Source organism: Pyrgilauda ruficollis, unplaced genomic scaffold (assembly GCF_017590135.1).
Source record: "Pyrgilauda ruficollis isolate IOZ18807 unplaced genomic scaffold, ASM1759013v1 scaffold43, whole genome shotgun sequence".
NCBI lineage: Eukaryota > Metazoa > Chordata > Aves > Passeriformes > Passeridae > Pyrgilauda > Pyrgilauda ruficollis.
In genome coordinates, this window is record NW_024525823.1 from 8,759,418 (window position 1) to 8,786,333 (window position 26,916).

General features: G+C 44.6%; 1 protein-coding gene across 3 annotated transcripts in view; it reads right to left on the reverse strand.

The window, feature by feature from the left end:
- Nucleotides 1-5,965: 5,965 nt before the first annotated feature.
- The window catches only part of FYN (FYN proto-oncogene, Src family tyrosine kinase), a 138,737-nt gene continuing 117,786 nt past the window's right edge, over nt 5,966-26,916 (reverse strand). For all 3 annotated transcript variants that reach the window (XM_041478099.1, XM_041478098.1, XM_041478100.1), the window contains 2 exons: nt 19,705-19,836; nt 5,966-8,890 (listed from right to left, as the gene is read on the reverse strand). In XM_041478099.1, the coding sequence (XP_041334033.1) occupies nt 8,682-8,890; nt 19,705-19,836 (341 nt within the window). In that variant the 3' untranslated portion in view covers nt 5,966-8,681. The remainder of the gene's footprint in view (nt 8,891-19,704; nt 19,837-26,916) is intronic.

The following is a 26,916-nucleotide window of genomic DNA, read 5'->3' on the forward strand; positions in this document are numbered from 1 at the left end:
TGGGCGCGGCTCCTCATCCTCCAAGTGAGGAGGCAGACGCCACACGCTGCCTCACTGCCCGGCAGCTCTGCCTGCGCACACAGGGACATCTAAACCATCCCGCAAGCTCCTCGCTCCGGCAGTGCCACCGCTGTTCCTTCCCGTGACACTGGGCACAGAGGAAGGAGCCGCATGCCCAGCATTCCTGCCCCTGGGAAGGGCTCTCTCTGCATGCCCACCACTCTGCCAGCCCCTCCTTCTGGTCCAAAGGCAAAGCTGTGACCCAGACAATTATCTCCTCTCATCAGGGAATGACTGCCCACATTTTTGGAGGGAAACCTCAAGCAGCTGGGAGCAGCATGTGCCCCCAGCTGAGCACCAAGTGTGATTGTATCGATGGCAGTGCAGTGATGCCCTGCAGCCTGGGCTTACTTCCCTCTTGAGGAAGCCCATATCAGCCTGGCCCTGGAACTGGCCATCCTGACCCCCTCCTTCCCCGCTTCCTCCCTCCTGTGCCAAGGCAAAGGCCAGCAGGACACCAGGGCTCCCTTTTGGAGCATCCTAAAGTTAGACTGCTGCCAGACTTCCTGGACAGTTCCTGCTGCTCCCAGCCAGACCCAGATGTGATGAGCACTAGATGCTTATGGCTGGAGTGGCTGCATTACAACTTCAGTCATTTGAGTCAGCTGAAGGTTTAATCCCTCTGGCCTGGCCCCCGCTGCACAGCTGTTTTGCACCATGAACATCCTGACAAGCCGGCATTTTCACCAAGGCTGCCTGAGCCCCGAGCTGCACCACACTGGGCTTGGGTGGCTGCCTCTCCTGCCAGTTTTCCCACCAGCCTCCAGCTCGGGAGCAGCGATGGCTCCACTGCCACCTGTGTGCCACAGTGGGTGAGGGGCTGTGAGGGGCCCGTGGCCACACAAGAGCCAAAACCAGGACCTTGGTGAATGTTGACAGGACAGAAGCAGGGAGGGAGAGTTTCTCTGTGGAGTGCCTGACCTTCCTGGGACGTATGTGAAGGATGTATATAGTGTTTGCTGTGCAGTGACCAGCTCCTCAGGGAATGCAGGCAGAATGGGGACTCAGCAGGCAGAGTGTCCCATGGAATGTTTCATCAATACCCACATTTGTGGGGTTTCTTTGTAAAAGGCTCTGCTATGGCCATCAAGCACCTCCCTTCACGCAGTGGATGGCCTCTCTCACCGACAGTGGGTATGGGCAGTCCTCTGTTCTCTGCTCAAAGCCTGGACACTGGTCTGTAACATCCAGCAAACAAGAGTGTCCACCTGCCACCCCCGCAGACAGCTGCCAGTTGGCCAGGAGAGGAAGGTTCTGGCTGTGAAATCTGTCCCTTGTGTGAGCACTCCAGGTCCAGAAATGCAGAGACATAATGGTGTCTGCAGATGAGGCCAAAGAACCAGTCTCTGTCCCTTCTTTAACTTGCCAAGCCCCAGAAAACAGCAGATATTTGGAGCAGTTTCCTCTCACTTGAGCTTTATGTACTTTATTAACAGCCTGACAAAGAGAGGAAAAATAGCTTGAAAGTCACACTCTGCTGACTCTGTTAACAGCGCTGTCTGCCGAGTAGGTTTCAAAGGTCCAGCCCAAACCTAAGTACCCTCCCACAAAGCTGTAGAAACTGTTGTCAATTAACTCGCTTTTGGATTAGGAAACTTGGACAACAGATACCCAAATTTATTTCAGCATTTCAAAAACCTCCCTCATCCCCAAAACTGAAGCCATCATAATTGCCTTCTGAAGGCCTCTTTTATATATATTTGAAGTCTTCCTACCCTACTGACTTCACTCACTGAAAGCCAGATGAAACTCTGAACTCTCTAAAGTTAGTATCTCATCTGTACATTATTTACAAGCAGAGCATGATGAGTCATATTGGACCTGTCATAGAAAGGACAGATTCAAGAGCAGGATGGTTTTCTTTGGCAAGACAAGTAACACGGACCTTTTTTTTTTTTTTTTTCTAAAAAGGTTCCTAATCCTGCAGGAGTTGTAATATTTCTTTTTTCATTAGGAAGAAAGTGTTGGTATTGAGTGCCCCTTCTCATATTTCCCACCACATCTCTGTATTTGGAGAAATAAATCATGAATCTTTTTGCATCCAGATGATTAACTGTTTAAATAAAGCACTGTCATGTTGCTCCTCTTTTAACATTGGTGCTGTGAATTAACCTGGAGACATTGCAGTGAGCCTTTAACCCCCTCTGCCTCAGCATAATGCACATGATGGTCTCACTCTGGTTCTCTGCATGTGGCTTGTCCCTTGCTGCTTTTGTACTGTGAGGAAAACCGGGGCTTTTGCCATGTCTTGCTGTTTACATTGCTAGGCACATGCCTGCGAAAATGTTTTTCATTTACTTTATTTTAAGGCTCTTGCTTTGGCATTTTTCAGTCACACCCTGGAAAGACACCTGAAAGGAAGGAAAACAGTACCTGGATGTTAGATTGTGCAATGCATGTAATTAAACCCTGCATAATGACAAAAACCTCTCCTGCTATTTGTTAAGATTTCCCCCACAGCATTATGTATCCTCTTAATTAAGAGCAGAAGCTAAGTAATACCTATTTTATTCCCTCTTGCATCCAGTTAGTCACCCATTGATCATTACCCACTCAACATTTGACAATTAACAGAGCCCCCATTCTCCGCAGGACAGGGATGTGTAGTCCTTCAGCAATGACACGTCCAGAATAACGTGATGGGAGCTGTGTGGATGAGTAATGGGGCAAGAGGTGGGGGAAGGGGAGGAAAAGGCCACCCAAGTGGAACAAAAGACATGTAACATATGCAAATGTTCAATATGTGGTATGTGTTTTATACACTGGATGTATATGAGGTCACAGACAAAGCTCAGCTGGCGGCTGCACTGCTTTTGGGAGGCATGGGAATTTGAGGGAACACTTGAGCTCTTGTGTGATCAAACCTACCTAGTCCTCTCTCTTTAAGATACAAAGCTGTTCCCCACGTGGCTCGTTGCCTTTGCTTTTTTAGGAGGGCAGGATTTAGCATCTGGTTCTCCATTGTCACTGGGACTGTGGGCTGTAGCAACACAGCCCCGGCCAAGTCACCCCAAGACCTGTCAGCAGCTCCACACAGTTGTGCCCGAGCTGCTGCCAACAGAGCATGGCAGCTCTGGGTGTCCAAGGAGCCTCCAGGGAAGCTGCAGGCCCCTTCTGCATGGCCACTCCCTCCTGGGAAGTCTGTCCCAGGAACAGTGATGGCCCAGGCCCTGCGTAGTGCCAGGAGTGGTGTGCTCAGACCCCTGCAGCTCTTTCCCAACACCAGGGACCCTTCCTATATGAGAAGCATTTTCCAGCTGGGGAATTCCAGCAGCCTGTGGGATTTAGAGGCAGCCCAGAGCCTGAAATGCAGCAGTGAATAAAGCACAGGGAATGCCAGGGCTCACAGACAGCCTCTGGCATGAGGTTGAGCCCCAACAGTCACAAAGCAGCCCTGCATTCTTTTTTTTTTTTCATTTTCCAGATTAGAATTCATCCATTTCAGGGCTCGGGAATTTTGTGTGAAGCTGTTACAATAGGTAGCTGAGCAAGGCTCTGGGTGCAGGAGCTCAGCAACAAATACTGATGCACAAAAAAGCAAACCAGAGCCCTTGGCAAGCTCTAGCCTGGCTGTAGGGAAAGAAGGATAATCTCATTTCTTTACTCTTTGCCCTTTTAGCTATTCACAGAGCTTAATGCTGAGTTATTCCCAACAATGAGCCAAACAATCAAACTTCCATCTGGCCTGGTCAGGCAGAACCAACACTTGCCTTGCAGCCACAGGCCACAGCAATCCTGTGTTTTTTTCCCCCATCTTGGACATACACTATTTTCCTCTGTGCTGGAACAGAGAAGATATTTACATTTGGAAGCAGAAAGCGCAGTTCACGCTCCTCAGCCTGCTCTAATCTCATCACCCAAATCCCTGGGCACAAGGCAGCACAGGCGCTGTGAGCACAGCTGGTGCTGCAAACACAGCTGCTGCTGCAACCTTGGCCTCTGCCTCTCCACCACACGATGCAGTGCCTACCAGCTCATGACCTGCTTTTCCTGGGAGGGCAGTTCTCCCTGCACTCCTGCACACTCCCACCACAGGCTCCAAACTGCAGCCATGCCCTTGGGAGAAATGTTTTCTCTCCCTGACTTTAAGATAGCTGCAGGCTGGTCTTTACAGTAGCCAGAGACCCACAGCATCTCTGGGCTGTAGCAGCAGTGCTTGCTGCTACCACTTCTCCCGGTTTGGGAGTAGGGATTGTAACAGATCACATAGTGAGAACCAGCAGGGGAAAAAAAAAACAAAAAAGGAAAACAAGAGGAAAAAAGAGCAGCTCTTTTGTTGTTAACAACATTTTGTCCTCTAATCTACTCATGTCCCAGTTTTACAATTTTGTTAAGCTTTCAGCTACAGGGAAGGAATACAAGGAGATAGACTGATGTTTGTGTAGATGTTTTTATGTGTGAATTTCCTTTTGAGTTACAGATAACTGCACACACACACACATAAGAACGGGCTCTGTACTAAAAGTCAACAAAAAATGTCTCACGGACTTAAGGGGAGCCAGCATTTCCTCTATAACATTCAAAATGGACCTCAGCAGCCTGGTTTTAGCCGTCAGAAGTTCTTAGAAATTTAGAAGAGCTGAGAGGGAGACACTAGCACCCTACTCATGTGGCAATCTCAGCAAGGGGCCTCTTTTCCTTCTCTGCAGAAAGGACATGGGTTCTGGTTTGGTCTGTGCAGGAAAGTCTGAAAGTAAAGTGCCCCTTTCTTCAGTTAAGACGGCAGGGAATGCTGCTCCAGTTGACAGGAGTACCCTCAGTGATAAAATATCCCTGTGTATGAGTCACAGGAAATTATAATCACTGCTTTCCAAGACTGCAGAACACAATGAGATTTCTGAGCTACAAACAGACTTCAATTACTCTTGAAAGACAGACAGACCCTCAAACTGACACGACTGGAGAAAATAAATATCCTTTTGTCTGCACTGCTGGTGGTAATTTCCCATTAGACAGGAAAGGGCTTCTTTGATGAATGAATATTGTCTACACTTCAGAAGAGGAGCTACTGTATATCTCCTAATAGCTCTTGCATGCTTGGGCTCAGCCTCGTGTGAGGCCCTTAAACCCCTTGGGTACAATATGGTAGCATTCATTAGCATGCTGCATTTTTTATTGCAGCACTTGAGAAAAGGATGGTGCACGTTAAAATAAATTGGAGCAACTTTTCACTCACCTTGAAGTTATGTGGCAAGATCGAGATATTTAGCAATCTGCCTCCTTGGGCTGCAGGTAGTCCTTTCCAGTCTAGAGGCTTCAGGGAAACATTCACACAGGAGACAGATTTTAAATTTGTGAATATTCTTGTAATTTTAGCAGTTAATCACTTTTCTGTTTTGTATTTACTTTGTTTTTCTACAGTGGTAATTAAATCAAAACCAGAGCATCACCCAGAACTACACTGAGCACTGTTTGCAAAAGCCAAAAAATATAATTTTAGTGCCTTTTGTCTTTTTCAAAGACCACCAAGTCTCATATAATTGCCTTCTCACAAAAATATAATAACCATACTAACCATCCCTTTCACAGCAGTGTCACATTTCTACCTGTCACTTTTCCTGAGACTGGTCTTGGATTAAACTTGGCTTAGTCAAACTTGGCCTGTGTCACCCCACGGAGTCCTTTCTGTTGCTGGTAGGTCTTCTAGAAGACCTCTTCTGGAAATCAGCCACCACACCAGGGATCAGTTGGGAATCAGGTGGGCTGGTGGGGGGAGCATTTGGCCAATTGTTTTTACCTGGGCGGAATTTAATTAGTCTTACATTAAAAAATTATTGGAAGGAACAGAAGATTCTCAATCTCATAAATTCTACTTTTAGAGTCACCACACAACTACTTGTGGTGTATACAAAGTGCTTAAGAAAAGGCTTTTATTAATCTATAGCAAAAAAACCTAACAACCTTGTTTAAATTTTTTGCTAATGTTTTTATTTGAGAGATTAAAAAACCCAAACAACAAAACTCCCAACATTAAGAAAAAGAAGCAGAAGAGCTACCGATGAGAAATGGTCTGGATTTGCCACTCAACAGTGGCACCAGTCTGCACACAAGCCAGCTGCAGGCAGAGATCCGGCAGAGACCAACATGGTACTCGGAGACCGAATGCAATACAAGAAACAGCAAACCCAAGAATCAGAAATAAAGGCCATAAAACCCCAACAACGCCCCATCTGAGTCTTACTTCCAATGAGAAACATAGGCAAACTAATGTTTTAGGCTCGTCCCGCATTACAGATGGAAACTGCACTTAAGTTTGTGGCATAGCAAAGGCTGCTAAGGAACTTGGCAGAATGGCCACGCTTCGCCACTGGGCTCTGGGCTGAGGAGGTGACATTTTGGCTTCGCCAGCCCGCTGAGTTACTATGGAGTCCTCAGTTCCATGGATGATATTTTAAGGCAGGGGGGTAGCTGTGGGAAAAAAAAAGAGGGCCACGACTTGCTTTGTAAGTACTAAGAGGAAGCTAGAAGTCCAACAAGGATCATGGCCTCTTCAGTACTCCACAGCTACAGGTACAGCAACATTGAATAGATAATGTACATAACATTACTCATAGACTCTACATGTAAAACGTTAACCAATTTATCATGGAAATCTGGTAACAAGCAACATTGCCATATAAAGTCACACTTTGAGAAAGGCTAAGTGTGGAAGCCTCCTTTGCAAGAGGATTTTCAGTCAGTTTTGTATAGAAAATATTAAAACAATGACAATTTGTTCTCTGAATCTCAATTGATTATTGGGTTAGTTTTCACAAACGAAGAAAGGTTCTCTTTAGAAAATGTGTGAATCTTCAGAATATGAATTCACAATCTAAGTACTAAATAATTAAAAAAAAAAAGTTTCAACTGTCAGGAAGTCTTAGTTGGCCACAATCTTTTAAAGTAGTAACAGCAATACATGACATAGAAAAGCTTTTCCTGCAACACTTGTAAATGTAAAAGTATTCATGTTAAATGCAACAGAACTAAGAAAGAACAAACTGCTGTAGAAGAGAGAAAGGAGAGACTAGCTATGCATTCAGCCATCTTCCTTACAGTTGAACTCCAGCTATTTAAAAACATATTGACTTCATAATTTGGAAAACGATGTCCCATGGGTAATTGGTCTGCATACTCCTATGAAATATGATGCCCCAAATGGCATAACACACCTTCTTGAAAAGTTTTTAATCTCATGACCACCATTAGCTCCACAGTTTAAACAAAAAAACAACTATCCAAATGTAAAATGCTCTTTTTTTTAATTACTAAATTAAGAAAGTTAAACAGTTTTAAAATGTAAACTTGTGAATAAACCATAACAAAATGTAATTAAGACTTTAAAATTTGCAACTCAGTATTAAAAACTCAATAGAAATAGAAAGGAAATTTTTTTTGTGTTTTTTGGTTAAACGTAAGTAATTCAAGGCTGGTACAGACAACTGAAAAGGTAATACTTTGTTCTGTGCATCCCCCATGAAATGTAAAGAAGTGCATAGTAATTCCACTGGAGAACTTGCAGACACAGAGAAAGTAATTTCATTAGCAGTACAGGACACTCAACACACTTATTTTACAATGGAAAAATGTTACACATAAAACAGAAAAATCCTAGTTGCATGACCAACAGTTTAGCAGGGGGACATGGCTAAAATGCTATTATTTAAGACCATCTGAATGTGGTTACACTGCTTAATAAATCTTTTTGAAACATTTCAGTATACATGTTTTGATACAAGAAGTCCTTGCAGTTTCAATTTTCCAGTTCAAACGGTGATGGTGTAGTTTTCTTGCTTTAAATATGTTCGTTTTAATTTCAAGAACAAATCATCACACACTTGTCAAACATTGGAAACATTACTGTAAATACAGCACGTGATTCCTGAAAGAGCAAAGTTACAACCATCTACAGGTACATAATCATAAACAAAAAGTGCAATCCAATTTAAAAAAATCATGCTTGGCAAAAGCCAAAAATTAGATCACTGGCTTTCAGAATCCCACCAGTGTTTTCATGTCTGCAGTAAAATTATCGCTTTCTGGGTACAGCTGCAGCAGGATTCATTCAATTCCAAATGAGCCTCCTCTGCAATAGCACCCATATACTGTATGTACAGGTATGTATATATATTATATATATTTTATATATAAAAAAGCAAAAACCCAAACACCTGTCCTGATTTTTTATTTGTTAAAACATGAAAAAAAAAAAGTTTTAGACAAAGAGGCCACTTCTGGAAAATAATACTTTTAGTTGAATCAGGAGAAGACTAGTTAAAATCACATAGGTTTTGCATTTTAAAAAAAGGAAAGCACTAGGATCAGTTATTGGCACTGAGTTACTATTTACAATGAACAGAGGTTTTGCAGTTTACATAACATCAATACAATGCAGTTTTGGAGTCTTTGATTAAGAAAAAACAAGTGTTTTTCTCCTTTTCATCCAGGACATTCAGATTATTAGGACAAGTGGTCATAGGCAAGGGCTGTGGAAGTTCCCAGCTGCAGCCCCTCCTGTGCACTGCAGTGCTGGAAGATGTTGCACTCTGGAGAAGCCGATCACAGAGTTGGAAGGTGGAGAGCAGGTGGGACAGGGCTGAGAAATACCTGGTAATTCATGACAGTGTCTGGAAACCAGGGATTTACAGGTTGTCGCCAGGCTGGTACTGGGGTTCTGTTGCAGTGAAGTAGTCTTCAAGAAAACCCTGTAAATATTCAAAAGTTGGACGCTCCTCTGGGTCTTTTTTCCAGCAGTGAATCATAAGCTCATGCAAGGAGATGGGACAGTCCTGAGGACACGGCATCCGATAACCTCGTTCTACTTGCTCCAAGACTTCCCGGTTATTCATGCCTGTGAAGGGCATACAAATCCACAGTAAATTACAGAAAAATGAACCAAGTACAACTATATCTACAACACATGTGGTTTGCTCAATCATACTAATTTCTTTTGGTTAAGACAAGCTAAACACAACCACACTGATGTCCTGTTTCAGCTCCTCATCTATTGCAAGGTAACCTGGATTATTTTCTTTCTCAGTAGAGGGTTTTTAGGATTGAGTGATGAGCAGAACTGCTCCCATGGTTACCCTCTTGGCTTACTCACAATGGGGAGGATTTGGTGCTTTCCCTCTCTGACAGCAGGAACTGTGAAATGCAATATGTGATGTGCTTAAGGAAAACAAATGCATTGCAAAGAATGGAAAAGTCGAAATTCTAGAAATTAAGATAAATTTCTGAAACGCTCACACTGAGCGTGGGCCTTTGTGAAAACATTCTGTGAGGTCCTGCTGCAGGGACATCAAGACAAACTCTGCTCCTCCTGGCTACCAGGGTTGTCCAGCAGCATTGCCTTCAGAAGCTTATTGCTGCTGACCTGCACTCCCTCCATCTGTGCGGGTTAGTACAGTTTCTATCATATTTGACTGTTCCCAAAGCAAAACAGAACGAAGCTGCTCACAAGACAAGTCAAATGCCAAGCAAAATATCTCCACTAAAGAACCACAGCTCTCTCTCTCTCTCAGAAGAAATAAGTAAAAAGTGGATTATCTTCACAGAATCATAGAAACATTTAGGTTGGAAAAGACCCTTAAGATCACTGAGTCCAATTGTTAACCTAACACTGCCAAACCCACCACTGAACCGTGTCCCTACAGACTTTTAAATACCTCCAGGGATGGTGACTCATCTTGCTTGACTCTGAGAGTAAGGCCAGGCTCTTTGATACTTTTTCTTTTCTGTGTAACCCCTCGATTCCTCTGCTGAAGTGCTTTTCACCAAACATTAACTGCAAGTCACTCTAAGCTTTAGTTTACACCTCTCTCCCAGAACTCTCTTTTTAACAGTACCAGAGGTAAGACTGGCACCACAGGCACGCAGAGGTGTTTCAGAGTAAGCCTGCATGCTGACTGCAAGCTTTGTGCTTGCCCTTCCCCAGCCCCCTGCTGAAAAATATCTGCAGAATGCATTCTCCTGGCTTAGCAGGTCCTGCCAAGCAGCTCTGCAGGAGAACCAGCAGGGACACTTCAGTTGCTCCATGACTGAATCTAGAAACCAGCACCTCGATATTGCACTTTCTGTTAGCTTATCCTCTTTCTGGCTTCCACGACACTGTCCTTCCCTGGGAATCCTCCACTTTCTTCTTGCAGGATGTCCTTTTGAGGAGTTTGCTTGTCCCACCTCCAGAATCCAAAACCTCCTATTTTTTGTAAACTTATTTGTGAGGAATAATTCAATCACCTTCTTCAATACAGATTCATTTATCCACTCTACACTTTGACTTATAGAAATGTCTGGTTTTGGCTGGGATAGAGTTAACTTTCTTCCTAGTAGCTGGTACAATGTTGTGTTTTGGATTTAGTATGAGAATAATGTTGGTAACACACTGATGTTTTAGTTACTGATAAGTAGTATTCATCCTGCCTCAAGGACTTTTCAGTTTCTCATGCTCTACCAGTGAGAAGGTGCACAAGAAGCTGGGAGAAACTGTATTGTGCATAATTTGTTTTTCTTAGCTTATATGCCTCTCTTTTTCATTTCCAATAAAATTATTATTATATTCTACTTTATTTCAGTTATTAAACTGTTATTATCTCAACCTCTTGGATATTGGCAGGAGAATATTACTCTGTCAAAATAAAAAGAAAAGGTTTTACCTTTTTTCTGATTCTCCTCCCCATCCCATCTTTGGGGGACCTAGGGGTGGGCAGTGGGAGTCAGGAAGTGCCTGTGTGGTATTTAAGTTACTGGCTGGGGTTAAGCCATGACAGGGAATAAAATCCTTATGCTACATAGCATTTAGGCCAGTTACTTGGCTGTAACCTTGGATTTGGTCCTTAATCTCTATCCTCATGTCCTGGCTGTGTTTAATTATTAAGGATGCTTAGAAAAAAACATCTGTATCATTTAGCCTTTCCTGACCATCCACCTCTAGATTCTCATCTCACATTAGGATTACAAAACCCCTCTTCATCTTATCTTGTCAGGGTACTTTCCTCCTACTGATATCCATTTGCAAGGTTCTGGGCAAGGATCATATTCCTATCCTGTCACTGTAACCACCTTGGCATGGTCTCCACACTTATTCCTTGTATTTATATTTAGGCTCTCAATTATCTGTGTTGTGGTCACAGAGTGGTTCTGCTTAGCTTACTGCAACCTTACCTCCCATTTTCAAACACAAGGAGTACTTGGTTTAGTTTCATATATGGGTTTTACTGCAAGGCAAGGGAAAGGAGAAGGGAAAAGTAGGGCACTGTTTCTTTTGCTGCCTGTTGTGCACTGAGGAGCCTCTCCAGAAAACTGTCTCATACTCTTACAGGCCTCTCCTTAATTCTCCCTTTCACAGGGATAATTGCAAAAAGAAAGGTTATATTACTGATTTACAGTATTCCCTAACCTTCAGACCAACACTTCAGCACTGGTTTCTTGTGTTTCATTTATTAGCTGCATCCATCCACCATATTTTTGGTATTATATATTTATAAACTAGGAGCAAACGCTTTGAATGGCTCCTAAAGTGGACCATGGTTAGGTCTTCAAAATGATAAAAAATAGCAAGCCTCTGCAGACATCAGATTCTGCATAGAGTTAAGATTCTCCTATATTATTGAATCCAAACTGATGTTGTTAGGTCTCAGAGGCTCACAACAAACCAGAACACACTGAACAAATATTTGGATGTTCTTCACTATCCAGCAAGAACATTTCCAAAGATATTTCACTTTTTCATTAGACTACAAAACACTACTGGTCTGTTAAGACACCACAAACCCAAGGCAGCATCAACCCAAACTTTCTGGCCTTGCTGTTTTTAAGATACTACAAGAAAAAAACATGCACATTTTGTTCACTTTGTGTTCTCCACATTAGTTTTATAAATTTGTGTTTTGAACAAAAATCTGCACCTTTTTTCAAATCCTTGCCTTTCAATCAGCTGAATTACCTTGTGTTTTGGGGTGAGAACTTCTGCTGTGCTTTGCTTCCCTTGCATATTAAAGGCTGTGAAAATAACTGTTACCGGTAACTCATCTGTTTGTATATAAATAACCACTAACAAACTGCGTTCTTTGCTTTTATTTTGGCAGTACATCCTTAAGTACAACATGGATGGAAGCAACAGCAGCAGAAAAGCTCCTTCCCAGCTGATTTGTTGTTCTAAGATATCAAATGTTTGGTATTTTTATCCAGTGCTTTACTCAGTGCTGCAAAGCACACTCTGAAACCTGATAACGAACTGTGTGCTGGAAGAAAAACCCTGAGGAGACAGAAGGGGGAGGAAAAACATAAACAGCTCTTCCCTTTGTTTAACAAAAAGGTAGAAAAAATAACATGAAAGAGACATTGCTGTCTGAAATCACAGTCATTTTTTTGTCCCTGGAAAATGAGTCAAGCTAGGTTTTTTCATCACAGTTTAATCCAGGAAAATGCCCGTCTTTTCTCCTTTCTCCTTTCCCCTTTCCCTTCCCCCACAGTAAACCCCGGTTATGAAACTAAAGCAAGTAATCCTCATGTTCCTCACTGGAATTCAGACATCCAGCAAGGGCTGAAGTACCTAGGACTTGTCAAAGAAATTCTGTTAGTTTTGACATGAACTGCTAAATTAGAAACAGTGTTTCAAAGACTTTTACGTCTATATCAATTGGATTACTAGTCAGACTTATAAAAATATCAGTGCTTCAGGTATACATTTTACCTCTTAAACGGATATTTATGTTTACAAACCTATTCTTTGACTTACTTATCTTATCCTGCAAGTTTTAGTGTTTCTCTTTTGATAGCTGGAGTCTGTCATATCTTCATTTCACCATAGAGAGAATATCTGAGCAGTCTGTACAACTCCTCTCTCCTAATGAATACCCAAGAGTTTCAACTCTTAATAAATAATAAATGACATTCTGCTTGCACTATGCTTCCAGACCCTTAGAAGTTTATCCTAAAATCCTTAAATCTGTGAAATAAAATACTCAACAATATTCTTTTGTTGGGTACAGCTCCTCCACCTGGGTTGGGGCAACACCTGGTATCAATCCAGGCTGGGGGACAAATAGGGTGAGAGCAGCCCTGCCGCGAAGGACTTGGGAGTGCTGGTGGATGAGAGGCTGGACAGGAGCTGGCAATGGGCACCTGCAGCCCAGAAAACCAGAAGTGTCCTGGGCTGTATTCAAAGCAGATTGGCCAAAGGAGGGGATTCTGCCCCTCTGCTCTGCTCTGGTGAGACTCCACGCAGAACCCTGCATCCAGCTCTGGGGTCCTAGCACAGGAGGGACTTGGACCTGTTGGAGCTAATCCAGAGAAGGGCCCTGAAATGAGAAATGGCTGAGAAAATTGGGATTGTTCAGCCTGGAGAAGAGAAGCCTCTGGGGAAACCTTACTGTGGCCTTTCAGTACTTCAGAGGGGGGCCTGTTATCAGAGCCTGTTGGGATAGGACAAGGGGTAATGGTTTTAAACTGAAGGAGACTAAATTTGGATTAGGTATAAGAAAGAAAAGTTTTTTACAATGATGGTGGTAAAACACTGGAGAAGGTTGCCCAGAGTGGTCATGGATACCCTATCCCTGGGAACATTCAGGTTCAGGTTGGAAACGGCTCTTGAGTAACCTGAGATATCCCTGCTTATGGTAGGATTGGATTAGATGACCTTTAAGAGGTCCCTTCCCACCCAGACTATTCTATCATTGTAGAATTTTATGAAAAATCAGCTTGTGCTCATGATGTTTCAAGAATTACGATTTGACCAAGAAGAAAACATCCAATTCCCAAAAGATGGCTTTTCCATTAGCTTTTTATTTCCTGAGAAGACTAAAAATCAACTAACCTCCCACCATCCAGCTTTATTAGTGAAACCTTCAATAATCTCAGGATGCCACAGGATATGGCCACTCTAATGCTCAGTACAATAAAAATCTATTGCCCATAAAGACTGGGGACAGAAATGCAACACTGCTTGGCTTTTCCTAGAAAAGTTGTAGGAACTTTAAGTTACAGTGACTGTAAGAGTTACTGTGACACAAAAAAGGATGTGGAGTTTCCAACTGTGGCTGAAGAAAACTGGAAAGTGCTTTGGTGTGCTCTTAGGAGCTTGATTAGATGAAGCACAGCAGATCTGCAAATATCATGGATCTGGGCAATGTTGCTCTTCCAGAAGACAGGAAACATTACTGTAACAAGGGAGTGTCCCTGCATGCAAACTAATGAGTTATACAGATTACTCTGGGACATGTGAACTCCGGTGAGGAGAGCAATTGTTTTAGGCTACTTTACTATTGCTTTCTTCTCTTAGACTGTAGTGGGTTGACCCTGGCTGGATGCCAAGCACCCACCAGAGTCTCTCTCTCACTCCACAGCTGGACAGGGAAGAGAAAATATAACCACGGGTTCATTAGTTGAGATAGGACTGGGATAGACCAAATAGTGTCACAGGCAAAACAGGCTAGAACTAGAGATATCAACTGAATTTATTGCTAACAAAATCAGAGCACGATAACGAGAAGTAAAATAAGGCCTTAAAAACACCTTATCCACTCCTCCCTCCTTCCCAGCTCTAGCTCCTCCCCCAGTGGTGCAGGGAGACAGGGAATGGGTTTTATGGTCAGCTCATCACTGGTTGTTTCTCCTGCAGCTCAGGGAGAGAGAGGGGTCCTTCCTCTGCTCCAGCATGGGGTTCCTACATGGGAGACAGCTCTCCATGACCTTCTCCAGCATGGGTCCACCCCACAGGCAACAGTCCTCCCTGAAGTGCTGCAGGGTGGGTCACTCTTCCATCTCTCTCTCACTTCACAGCTGGACAGGGAAGAGAAAATATAACCAAGGGTTCATTAGTTGAGATAGGACTGGGATAGACCAAATAGTGTCACAGGCAAAACAGGCCAGAACTAGAGATATCAACTGAATTTATTGCTAACAAAATCAGAGCACGATAACGAGAAGTAAAATAAGGCCTTAAAAACACCTTATCCACTCCTCCCTCCTTCCCAGCTCTAGCTCCTCCCCCAGTGGTGCAGGGAGACAGGGAATGGGTTTTATGGTCAGCTCATCACTGGTTGTTTCTCCTGCAGCTCAGGGAGAGAGAGGGGTCCTTCCTCTGCTCCAGCATGGGGTCCCTACATGGGAGACAGCTCTCCGTGACCTTCTCCAGCATGGGTCCACCCCACAGGCAACAGTCCTCCCTGAAGTGCTGCAGGGTGGGTCACTCTTCCACGGTCCTTCAAGGGCAGGCTGCTCCAGCAGGGGCTCCTTTCTCCACGGGCCTCCCACAAGGTCACAGCCTCTTCTCAGGCACCCCCCCATCCTCCCACTGTGATGGCTTGGCCATGCAAACCCAATACACAGACTGGGAATGATGCTCCTTCCAGACCCCCTGCACGCTTTCAGACCAGTGATCAGAGTAATACAGTGCATGGAAGGGAACAGCAAAGCTGCTCCTGAGGGAAGACAACCTCTGAATGCTGTTCTTACGGAGTGCGATGCAAACCAAATTATTTCTGGGGAAAAGGAGGAACAGGTTTTAAAACTCGGGAAGTCATGCCACTTCACCTAGAAATTAAAGACTGAAAACCCCCAACATCTCCGCATCCTCAAAGCTAGACTATCAATTTCTGTTTTTTGCTTTTATTTTTTGAAATAAGTTATTTCCTTGGTGTGACAAATGAATAGATGCAACCTTGAGCTGCAGCATTTGTGAGCAGAGCTTCCTTGCTTACAAATAAACCCACCTGACCTCATCTATCCTATGTGGTGAGTACACATCTTTCTTAACCTCTTATTTACCATCCACGATGATGTTACACCCACCTACCTATGCTGGCTCACTGTTAGGTACTTGGCCCCAGGCTCGGATAGCACATGCTGTCTGGCACTCGTGGCCCAGCTCCCCCCAGGGAAGGGGAGGCTGAATACAGCTGCCCAAAGGCTGCAGGGCTGCTTGGAGCATAGACTCAATGACCTGCTTGGCCACAGGCAGCAATGTGAGTAGCATCACACAGCTGTCACAATAGAGTTAAAATGAAAATGCTCTTGACGTGACAACTGCAGTAGAAAGCACAAGGGGCAAGGTCACGTGTGGCTGAGTTTTTTGCCTATCCCAAAGGCAGCTTGTTAAAAACCCACAAATTCTCCAACTACTGCTAGGGAAGGGCATTTGTCAAAGAGAAAAGAAACTGACACTGAAAAAGGTCCACTAAGCAGACTGTTTCTTAAGCTTGGCTCCTCCTCTGGCCCAGTCTATTTTTCATTTCTCCACTGTAATACTACAAATAGAGCCTCTGTGTGAAAGACTGTGAAAGTTGCTTATTTGAACCTGTTACCTTGTGAAAAGGATAAAAAAGCATAAACTAGTTATCATAGTGGCCCATTATGATCACTGACAGAGAAACAGGCTTGGTTGAAGCATGAACATGAGGAAAACTTCCAAAAAGTTGGTCCTGTTTGTGGGAGCTATAGAGTTTGGGGCAAGGCTTTATTATGAGCTCTAGACTGATCATTATCTCCACCAGCAAAATCTTTACAGCTCATGTATCTCACCACTGCACCAGCCTCTCTTCCAAAATGGGGCATCAGGACAGGAACTGGTTGAAATCTAAAGGACAAAAAATGCCAAGTTCTGTGCCACCCAGTCTGTTTCCCTGCTGTAAACTGCCTGCCCTCCCCCTCTGTCCTACTCATTGTGCTTCTCCCTCCTTCTACACAAGCTTAAAACAATGCCTAGTTCCCAACATGGGAAGGCACGAGGTATGGTGTCCTGCAGGCACGGGTACCACCCCAGGACTGGGATGTGTGCTGTAAATCCTCTCTCCAGGCACTAAGAACTTGTCAAGTAAGAGAGCAATCCCTTTGTCTGAGGGCCTCTCTCCACTTCTCCCAGCCTGCTACAAGCTGTAAGCAGGAACATCAGGACAACATGCCCACAACTATTTCAGAAACTGGATATTACAGCAGACAGACAGTTCCATGACCCTCTTTGTTTCAAGGCTGACACTTTTCAGTGTCACATCCTGGGTACCAAAGTGCTGGCAGTGCCAACAGACCGCATTCTCTCACCTATGGGTTGTCTACTTGGATGAAGAGGGCTGAGTCTTGCCTCTCAGGATGACAGAAATCTCATTTTTCTTCCTCGTGCAAGCCATGCCATAATGGCAAGAAAAGCCCTGTGGGTGCATCTGAACCCTACTGCCTATCTCAGACAGGGATAGCTATTCACAAAACTTTGTCCTTCACAAGGTCCTTCCTCCTCCCAGCAGAAGATAGATGATCTTTTCTATGTCAGGGGAAAAGAGAGCCTTTTCTAAGGAGCTCAGGAGGCCTTTGCCACCTTGGAAAGTCCAAGCTCTCTTTTCAATCCACTTGCAAAGACAGATCCTTCTGAGAAGGCCTTGATTCCCCTCCACTGCTGCCTCAGCCTATAAAAGCTTTCCGATTTAGGGTCTGGGAAATGAGACTAGACTGAAATCTGTAAAGACTTTGGACACTCAAATGTAAGATCCAGGCTGCCCTTATGAAAACTGGCAGAGGGGAGTGATGGTGACCATGAGAATTGTTAAGACCACCCAGATGAGCAATAGGGGAGTCCTGGTGGGAAGGAATGACCCTGGCCTAGAGCCTGGGCAGGATGAGGCAGGATGTAACTAAGGCAGTCCAGAAAATTGCTGACTTAGTGATATGTAACACACAAAAAATTTCTTCCAGCTACTTGGTGTCTTCCTAGTGCAGGTGGAAGAGAGTGAGCCGGAAGGACTTTCGGCATGTGAGGGCTTTATGTAGTGAGGGATGAAGGGGTAGGACGGTGCTGAAAGAGGAGAGATCCCGCTGGTTGTCTTTGATGTGCTCAAGCTGCCACGTAATAAAACTGTCCAGAATTTCAGGACACAGCCCATGCCTGAGATTACTGTCATGGCTCCTGCAAGAAGTTATATATTGCAAGCACTTAAATGCACATCCTGTGGACTCCTTCTCCTTTGGTGAGGGAAAGAAACATTTATGAAGTGCAGACATCCTCTGCAGCCATGGCCAGCCCTGTGTTCAGCTACAGACTTGTGAGTAAACATAGGGTTTAAATGGTTGTTTTTGCATGGAATGGTAATTTCACCTTAATTCTGCCCTGGCTGGCAACATCCCCTGTGCATCCACTCTGCTGGCAGTGACTAGAGAATTCCTGCAGCCCAGTCAGGAACATTGCCCACCCTCTGGGAGTAGCACCACATCAAGTAAAGCTTATAGATCTTTTTTCTCTCTTTGACCTTTGCACAGCATGCAGTGTGTGCTTAAACCCTCAATAAACCTGCAGAAATCACAGCTTTCTCCCACCACTACTGGGAATCCTTATGGCAGAAAGACTTTTGTGCTGACTGGTGGTGACAGAGCTGCTCTGACTGGAGGCAACACCCCACATGGGCAAGTGCTGGGCAGAGGGACTCATCCATTCCACAGAAACATGCCATTGTATTTTCTGCTACCTCATTCAGTTGTCACAGCCACACCTTTGCTAAGCTGCTCCCTGTTAATGATGCCAAAGTTCACTGCTGATCATGAGATGCTTTCCAGTCCCCATATTCTCTTCTCAAATATCAGCTACTGGCTGCTGGCAAACTTGAAATTCCTCTGGAATATAAGTCTGGAAGATTAGTTTTGCTGAGTTCAGTCTTCTGAAGTGGTGTGAGACACCACAGGGTAAACTGAACTCCACCTTGATGCTTCTCCTGCTCAATTTGATATATGGATCTGACTGCTTGATCACAGCACAGATTGGAAAACTGAAACTGCTGTAGGGCGTTTTCCATTAAATCAGCTGCGGTGCACACAGCCAGACTGTTGAGTATTTAGATTTTTTTTTTTAATAAAAAGACAAAAAATGCAGCTAGAGGCATCTTGAAATGCAGGGCATCCTCTGTTAATATCTGTGCTGATGAGAAAAAGAAGGGATTAAATTCTTTTCCATGCAATGCATGGCTTTCACCTCACCCTTTTCCTCTTCACCTGAATGCTCACAATCTTCAGGGGGGCAACAAGAATAAAAAGCTCTTTCTGCATAGGCAGATCCAATCACCTCCTCCTACAAATCTTAATCCACTGGACACTTGGCAGGGTTTCAACAAAGAGCCATGGGGCCTCCAGTTCCCCCATACAGAGAATCTGGCCCTGCTGTGACCCTGCCATGAGCTCTGGTCTGCACATTACAGAACTATTTCCTTCCCTTTCCATCCATCTCAAAAGCAAGGATTAAAATTTAAGAGTTTATGAAAAAGAGATTTGATAGTACCAGACATTCAGACAGTCATCAAACCTTGCAGTGAACCAGACTGACAGAATAAAAGGAGTAAGGCCTCTGTGGGAGTTTAACTGTAGGTATCTTAAAGTAAATGCAATACTGTGGAGAGCTATTTGCCCCAGAATATAATAATTTTACAGTGCTTTCATTAGTTGTCTAGAAATTATATTGATTGAATTGAGCACAATTAAACAGTAGAAATGAATATGTTGAGTTATCCTCTTGTCATTTTTATCATGACCATCCCAAAGCAGCTTTGAGTCAGTACTGTTTTCAAGCATACACAAAACTTACACATTATAGCCATTCTCCTTTGAGCTCAGAGAATGTAAATAAACACTGCAGCTTAAACATATGGGCCATTCCCACTCCTTTTTCCAGGTGAAGCAGGACATTTTTCTTACCTGGGTATGGCACTCTCCCTTTTGTTACCAGCTCTGTCAGTAGGATCCCAAAAGACCACACATCTGACTTTATTGTGAACCTTCCATACAGTGCCGCTTCTGGCGCAGTCCATTTAATGGGGAATTTTGCACCTGAAGAGAGAATACATGAGTCTTAACCAGAACAGAGACAGAGCCAAAGCACCAGGTCACGGAGGACTCTTGTGTTCTGCAGCACGTGCAGGTGGCAGGAGCTGCAGACCGGTGTTACCCAACAGCTCCACAAAGTACAGAGAGGACAGGTGGGCAGAACGTGCAGGGCATCAGGAAAGACTAAGCAAGGAAAGGGTCAGTTTGTCCCACATCACAAGAGAAGAATAAGACATTTTAACTCAGGTTTGAAGTTTTATAAAATGAAAAAAAAAAACCCCACCCCAGTTTTAAAAACAAGTAAGCCAAATATAATAGAAATAACTTCTCCCGAAGTGTTTTAAATATTTGCAAATCAAACACAGTTACTACGTATAAGCAGAACTGAGATATACTGGATATGTACCTCCCAGTTTGCCTGCTCAAGCTGAGCAAAATGCAAACAAACAAACATGGTGAAAACAAAAATTAAAAGCAAATCCAATATTTCATTAGAAACACACAAGGACTTTAAAATAATACTGCCATTTGAGTTGCTTGGAGTGCTTGATGTCAAGGCACTGTGATTTATAACTTGGCAGTGTACTTTAAGCTCCTGGCACTGCAAAGCCTGTAGTGCCTTAAATACGTGCAGCTCTAATGTGCTCATCCATCATCAGAGCTTGCAGGAGCCAGTTGCAGTAAGGATAGTGAGATAACAAACCTTTAAACACTGATTTATTTGCTTTTCCAATCACTGACTGTTTTCTTAGGGAAAATATTTTCAGTATGACTTTAAAGAAAAGTCTTGTGTAATAATTAACTCATAGTATGTACAAAAAATATGCAGACATTTCCCTGGTGCCTTGTATTAACATACAGGCAAAAGAGTTGCATTGCTTATTGCTGATCCCTAGTGACCAACGCTCTTGAATTTGGAAACAGACTGACTTCGACTTCACATCACCCTCTCATAAAAGCTCTCTTTGCCTTCAGGAGGAGTGTGAAAGTGTAACAATGTGGACAAATCACTCTCAGGGAGTGAACTTATGGTACTGTTTAGAGTTCCCTGCCGGCACTGCTCTGCCATCACATGCAGGGCTCAGTGTCCTGTATCCTCTGCCACACACCCCAGTCTGACATGACTTAGAGTAAAAAGTAAACATGGTAATTCTCATCTCCTTACTTAGTAAAACTTGATGTGCTAAAATTTTTAGTACTCTAGTACAAATATTTTTTTTTTCCTAGGGAGTATTGCAGTTGATCAGGTCCTGCTAAATGACTTGAAAATGTCCTGCTAAAGGATGAAAAAGATGCAAGAGAAAGTTTCAGATACCTAATGCCTGAAGTCAGGAACTTAAGTCTAGTTAAGCATCATTAAGCACATTACTGGATATATTTGCAAAGATGCCTGAGGATTTTGGATGCCTGTTCACTTTTTAAAACCTGTCTTATGTATTTTCATTGGGTGACACGTAGGCAGAACTAAAATTTGGGTACTTGGCTTTAGTCTCAATCTCCTTCACTTACACTTCGTGTGACCAATCTTAGCTTACAAGACTCAAAATTTGCAGAACTTCATCTCCTCTTTTTGCCTTGGCTGTGCTGTGTGAGTCCTTTGCAGCAGAAGCTGCCATCACTTGAGCCTCTGTCCTGGAAGCTGGCCCTGCTTCAGCAGCACCAGCAGCACATGGGCTTGGCAACTGGCTGCTCCAGCTGCTGGGAGGTCCTGGGGCTGTACAGCCCATGCCAATCCCTGGAAAAACTGCAAGCTGCATGTATCTGCTGGTCAGGCTGCCCAGGCAGCAGTGCATGCCTTTAGATGGGCCTGTGCAGGCAGCCCTGAACGTGAGGGCCAGTGTCCCTCTGCTCTCTCCTACGTGCAGCCCAGCCAGTACACACACCCCGTGCCAGCTGAATGAGGGAATAGCTCCAGGCTGGCCAGGAGCCCGAAGCCTCGGACCTTGGCTGGTGCTGCGTGAGATGGCCACGCAGGGGGCTTTGATTATTCACATGTTGCACACATTTTATTCAACTATTTTCTTTTTCTTTAATCAGCTGTGTTTTGCTGAGAAACTTAGCCAAATCTGCTCGAATTCCCTTTTGCTTCAAACTCAGATCCAAAGGTAGCAACCACCTACAACTCATCTTTGAAGGAAGGAAATCTCTTCAGACTCTTTTGTGGCCAACTCCCCCAGTATTTTTGTCTTCCTCAACCTACTGCCAGTGTGTCACTGGGAGATGAGTATGTGGTGTGCTCTCAAACTACAGGAAAATGAGAAGCAAGGTAAGTCCCTGAGAAGGGGGATCAATTCCAGGACATCCCTTTTCCAGTACAATCCTCACTGGGGTGTGATGAGCACTGCTGGAAAGATGAATGGTCTGTGCTGAGGATCTTCCAACGACAGGACAGCTATTCATTACTTCTCTATGCTGCCCCTGCTGTGGATGATTCTCTGTCTAAAGCAACCAATACAAAAAATCACGTTCTGCAGTTTGTGCAGCATTTCCTGATAGATGACAGATTTGGAATGGTAGATGGGGAGGAGAAAAATGCAAGCTTGGCAGGGAGGTTGCTAGCAGAGCCCTGCCTCATGGTTTTCTGGCCCTGCAACACATGTTGGAGGCTAGATGGTTTAAGAGAGTCTGCAGTCCAGCATGGCAGAGCTGTCAGTGAAGGGAGAGCAGGGAGCAGGGAGAACACACCAGGCTGGTCACCTGCACTGCCCTCACATAAGGAGATCACACACAGCTTGTGTGAATGAGGGTGTGTTTGTCTGACAGGGATCCCTCCAAGGTGCTGCCCCTCATTCAATACCTGCAGCTGGAGACAGTGTGCTGCTGTGAAAGCACAGAAATTCCCAAATGTGTTGAGAAGTGCCCTGAAGCCTGCTTACTGTAGCTCCATGGAACGTTAGCACAGGCCGGATGCTGTGCGTGGTTCCTGATGGACACACAGTTCCTGTGCCTAACTCTTTTCCCAACACACTGATTAAAAAACCCAATGCCGCTCTCTGCCCAGGCCTCAGAAGCTTATTAAACAAACTGACTTTGTGCTGCAAACAAATTACAGCATCAGATAAAACGTGTATTACTGACGAGCATGTTAATAAATCTGATAAGCCAAATCACCCCAGCTGACAAGGCAGCCCATCTCCTACACTGAAGGCGGATTTTGCATCAGTGGGGGAGGGATTTCTCTCTTTTTGTTGCTGGAACATGTTTTATTACAAACCAGCACACCAGTAACCTTATGCATGGACACCAACAGCAGACTGCATTCATCAGGTCAGGATAACCTGTCTTTGCCCCAAAACAGGGTACTAATCTGCAGCTTTTATCTCAGTCCCCCCCCCCCCCCCCGCCCTCTCTTTTTTTTTTTTTTATGTTACAGCCTGGGGAAAGCCTTTTTTGGGTTTCTGCACTGCTTGTAACCACATGAAACCAAAGCTGCTGATACAATTTATGGTTAGAGCAGCAGCCCCGAGCCTGTGAGGATTTTTGTGAGGCTCAGCCCTATTCTTGGGACCCTTGCCCGGCTCTGCCCAGGCATTCACACAGGTTATCTCCCAGGAGGATTTCCCTGGGAAAAATCAATCCATGGTCCTGTTTTAATTCTTTGCTGGCTATTAAGCGGGTCATGTGATGAGAAGGAGCAGAGGGGGCTGGGATGACTGAGTGACCTTGAGATACAACCCTCAGCATGGTTTCTTCTGAGGCAAGCAAAAATCCCTCAGAGCTTTGGTTTCTTTTCAGATCCAAATCTTGATGAAGTAAAAACCTCTGAAATTCATGCCCCAGAGCCACTGCCAGCTTGATAATGATCCTGTTTCTGGAAATGCTACAAAGCTGCTACCTCTTGTACCTTAAAACCAAACCCAGTGGAGGACTCCAAGCTCTAAGACCCAAAAACTCGGGGTCCGCTTGGGTTAGCAATCAGGGAATGTAGCGTGGCATTGGATTGCTTCTGGGGCTGGAAAGGGAAAGCTGTAAAAGGCAAAAACGAAGTGCTGAAGCAAGCATGAAACAGGAAACGAGTCAGCCCCGGCAGGCGATGATGAGTGCCGTGTGGGCGGGACCGCGCAATCACATTTTTTGTGCTCTGAGAACGAACGTGGAATTACAAGCCTGGCAAACATCAGCGATGAGGAGCAGGCTCCGCAGGCGGACCCCTCCCCAGGAAGCGGGGGGCGAGGGCCGGGACTGCGGCTCTGAGCACCCCTGTGGCTCTCTGCCTGCAGCCCCCCTTCCCTTCCCTTCCCTTCCCTTCCCTTCCCTTCCCCAGGGAGGGCACCTGGCACCTCTGCAGGAGGGAGCGGGGATCCCCCGCGACCCCTCTGGCTGAGAACCAGGAGTCCTTTCTCCTGTCCCTTCCTGGGCTGGCTCAGGGAACCGCAGAGAACAAAGCCCGGGATGCTACAGCCTGCAGCACAGTCGGTCACAAACAAACCAGTCTGATTAGCTGGGGAACAAGTCTCTGCAAAGGGACTGGAGAGAGGCTGGAAGGGTGGGGAAATCCCTGCCTATTTCTAGGGAATCAAACTAAGAAGCACCACCTGATTTTAAGCAGGGCAGGAAGGAGTTACTTCTAAGTGTTAAGGAGGCAAAAATGATCTGTCAGTTTACAAACAAGTACTAGAGCTCCCAAAATAGCTCTGACTCGTCTGGAAGGCATCAGAAAGATCCTTATTGTTTCATGTGTGCTTAGAGTGGCACTATTGCAAGTGCTGCTGGTGTGTGCAGTAGAAACGTGGCCTGGAAAATAACTGCACTTTTTTTTTTATTAAGAAAATTTTAAATTTGTATCAGCTGCTGCTGCTGCTTAGAATAGTAACAACTCTAACCCAGTGACTCTGTGGAGCACTGGCACTTTCCACCTAACTGTGAACCATATCAGTGCAAGGATAGCAGAACTTCCTGGGAAATCCTTTGCTGGGGGTGATGGGAAGTTTGTCCTGTAGGACACCAGGGGTTTTAAGTCTTGCCTTATAGGCTGACACAAGCATCATCACCAATGGAAGGAAGCAACACCGCATGCCTGACACTCTGTGTGTGGGGAAGATGTTGCAACAGCAACAGCCAAAAGAAGCAATGGGACAGGCTGCAATTCAGTCCGCCAGTGCAGCCTTTGAAATGGGTGTCACTCTAAACAGGCATGTTTTTCCCCTTTGATTACTCACTTCCTCTAAAAGCAAGAGGAGCCAAATGCTCATTACAAGCCAAGAACTTTTTTTTTTGTATTATTTAATGGCAGTGTATAGCTGCTAGTCACACACTTTAAATCATTAGTGGCATGACCATCTCTTTCCTTCCTGACAATTGCTGAGAAATGGCAGTGCAGACAACGAACTGCTTTTTATTTACCTCTCATAAATCAGGAGCAGTCAGGCCTCCTTTGTTCAAAACCAAAAGAAAATAAACCGGTCAGTAAAACATTACCACCAGGCTAAATAATACCCACACAGGTTCAGGAATCCTGCACTCTAGCCTGCTGGGGCTCAAAGCATCCCCATCTGTTTCCTTTCAAAATATTTAATCAGAGACAAAAGTGACAGTGGGGGAAGGGAGTAGGAGATCAAGTGAAGCTGGAGAAAACCACCTCTTCCCCACGCCAGCAATGAGCTCTGTACTAACGCACTTAAGCCAAAAGAAGGATGACTGCTGAGAAGAGTGACCAGAGACTTTAATCTTCAGATTTTGCAAGGAGAAACATTTCCTTTCTCCCACAGGAGCTGCCAGTCTGGAGCGCTCTCTGTTCCCCGCCCCTCTGCTGGCCAAGCTTTCCTCCTGTGTCAAAATTCCCACTGAAGCAGTAGTCAGCTAGATAAACAGAGCAGTCCCCAGATGCATCCCCTTGGAGGCTGAAGTAATAGGTCATGGGAAACAAGCAGAGGCAACCATTTCCTCCTGATACTGTGGTCTCCAACAAGCATTGCTCAAACTGAAGCTTAACTAAACAAGCCAGAACTGAATTCCAGTTGGAAAAAAAAATCCATTGGTGCAATAGAAACCATGTTTCTCCCTCAATAAATTAAAGGTCTTAAGCTCACCCTTGCCTGGAAGCCAGGTTAATTGCAATGAAATGTGAATTGAGTGTGTGCTACTTGGTCACAAAAAGCACCCCTCCCTACTCCTTAAGAAAGGGACAAAAATCATTAATGAAAGTAGGAAAACCTTTCTACATGATGCCTGTGGTTACAGCACTTTGGGTCTCTCTTTTAAGGAATTCTGTAGCTCTGAAGGACTTCAGCCTGACTTGGAGGTCAAGGAAAGGAATTACTGTCCATTGCCCCCAAGCATGGGAAGGATGGGTGACTTCTCCATACTGGCACTCAGATCTCCAGATCATCAGCAATGCATTTTAAAAGCCAAACGAATTCTCCCTTCCCAGACACTTTTTCCTCAATACAAGTGATTTCTGCCATGGAAAAAGGGCTGGAGGTACCCACAGCTATGTTCCCTCTCCCTGCCAGGCCTGGTGTTATACTTTTCTAAAAGTTTCTCCACCCCAAATCCAGTGATTTTTATTTAAAAATCTAAACTTCTCCTCAGGATCAGTCAGGTAGGTTTTCACAGCTTTTTTAACATGTGAAGAGGGCAAAAGTATTCTGAGAGATTTGAACTGGGAGGCAAACAGGTCATCACAGGATTTCCTAGGGATCAGGAGCCTGAAGAGATTTGGCCAGAAGTAGGTCACATACTTGTCTATGAAAACAAATAATTAGTCATGTAAAACTATACTTTGGGTAGTTTCCAAAGGGAACAAAAGACATGGCAGCAAACCAGGCAGAAATGGAGATAATATAGGACACTGTTTCAAAGCCATTTTGCAGACTGGATCTGCCTGCCTTGCTCAGGGAAAACTCTTCTTGTTTTACACAGGGGAACAGCAAGCAGGCAGCTTTCCATCTGCCAGAGCCTCTCCAGACACTCTTATTGCTCTAGAGAGAATGACACAGCCTATTTTTTTCTAACAAGAAGCAATTCCCACCCTCAGGCTGAAATCAATAGTAGTTAAGGCTCTGCATTAGTATCTGTCACGGGTTCCTCAAGGACCCCACCAAAATAATCAGGCCTCGCTGTCTGACTGTGAAGCAGGCACCT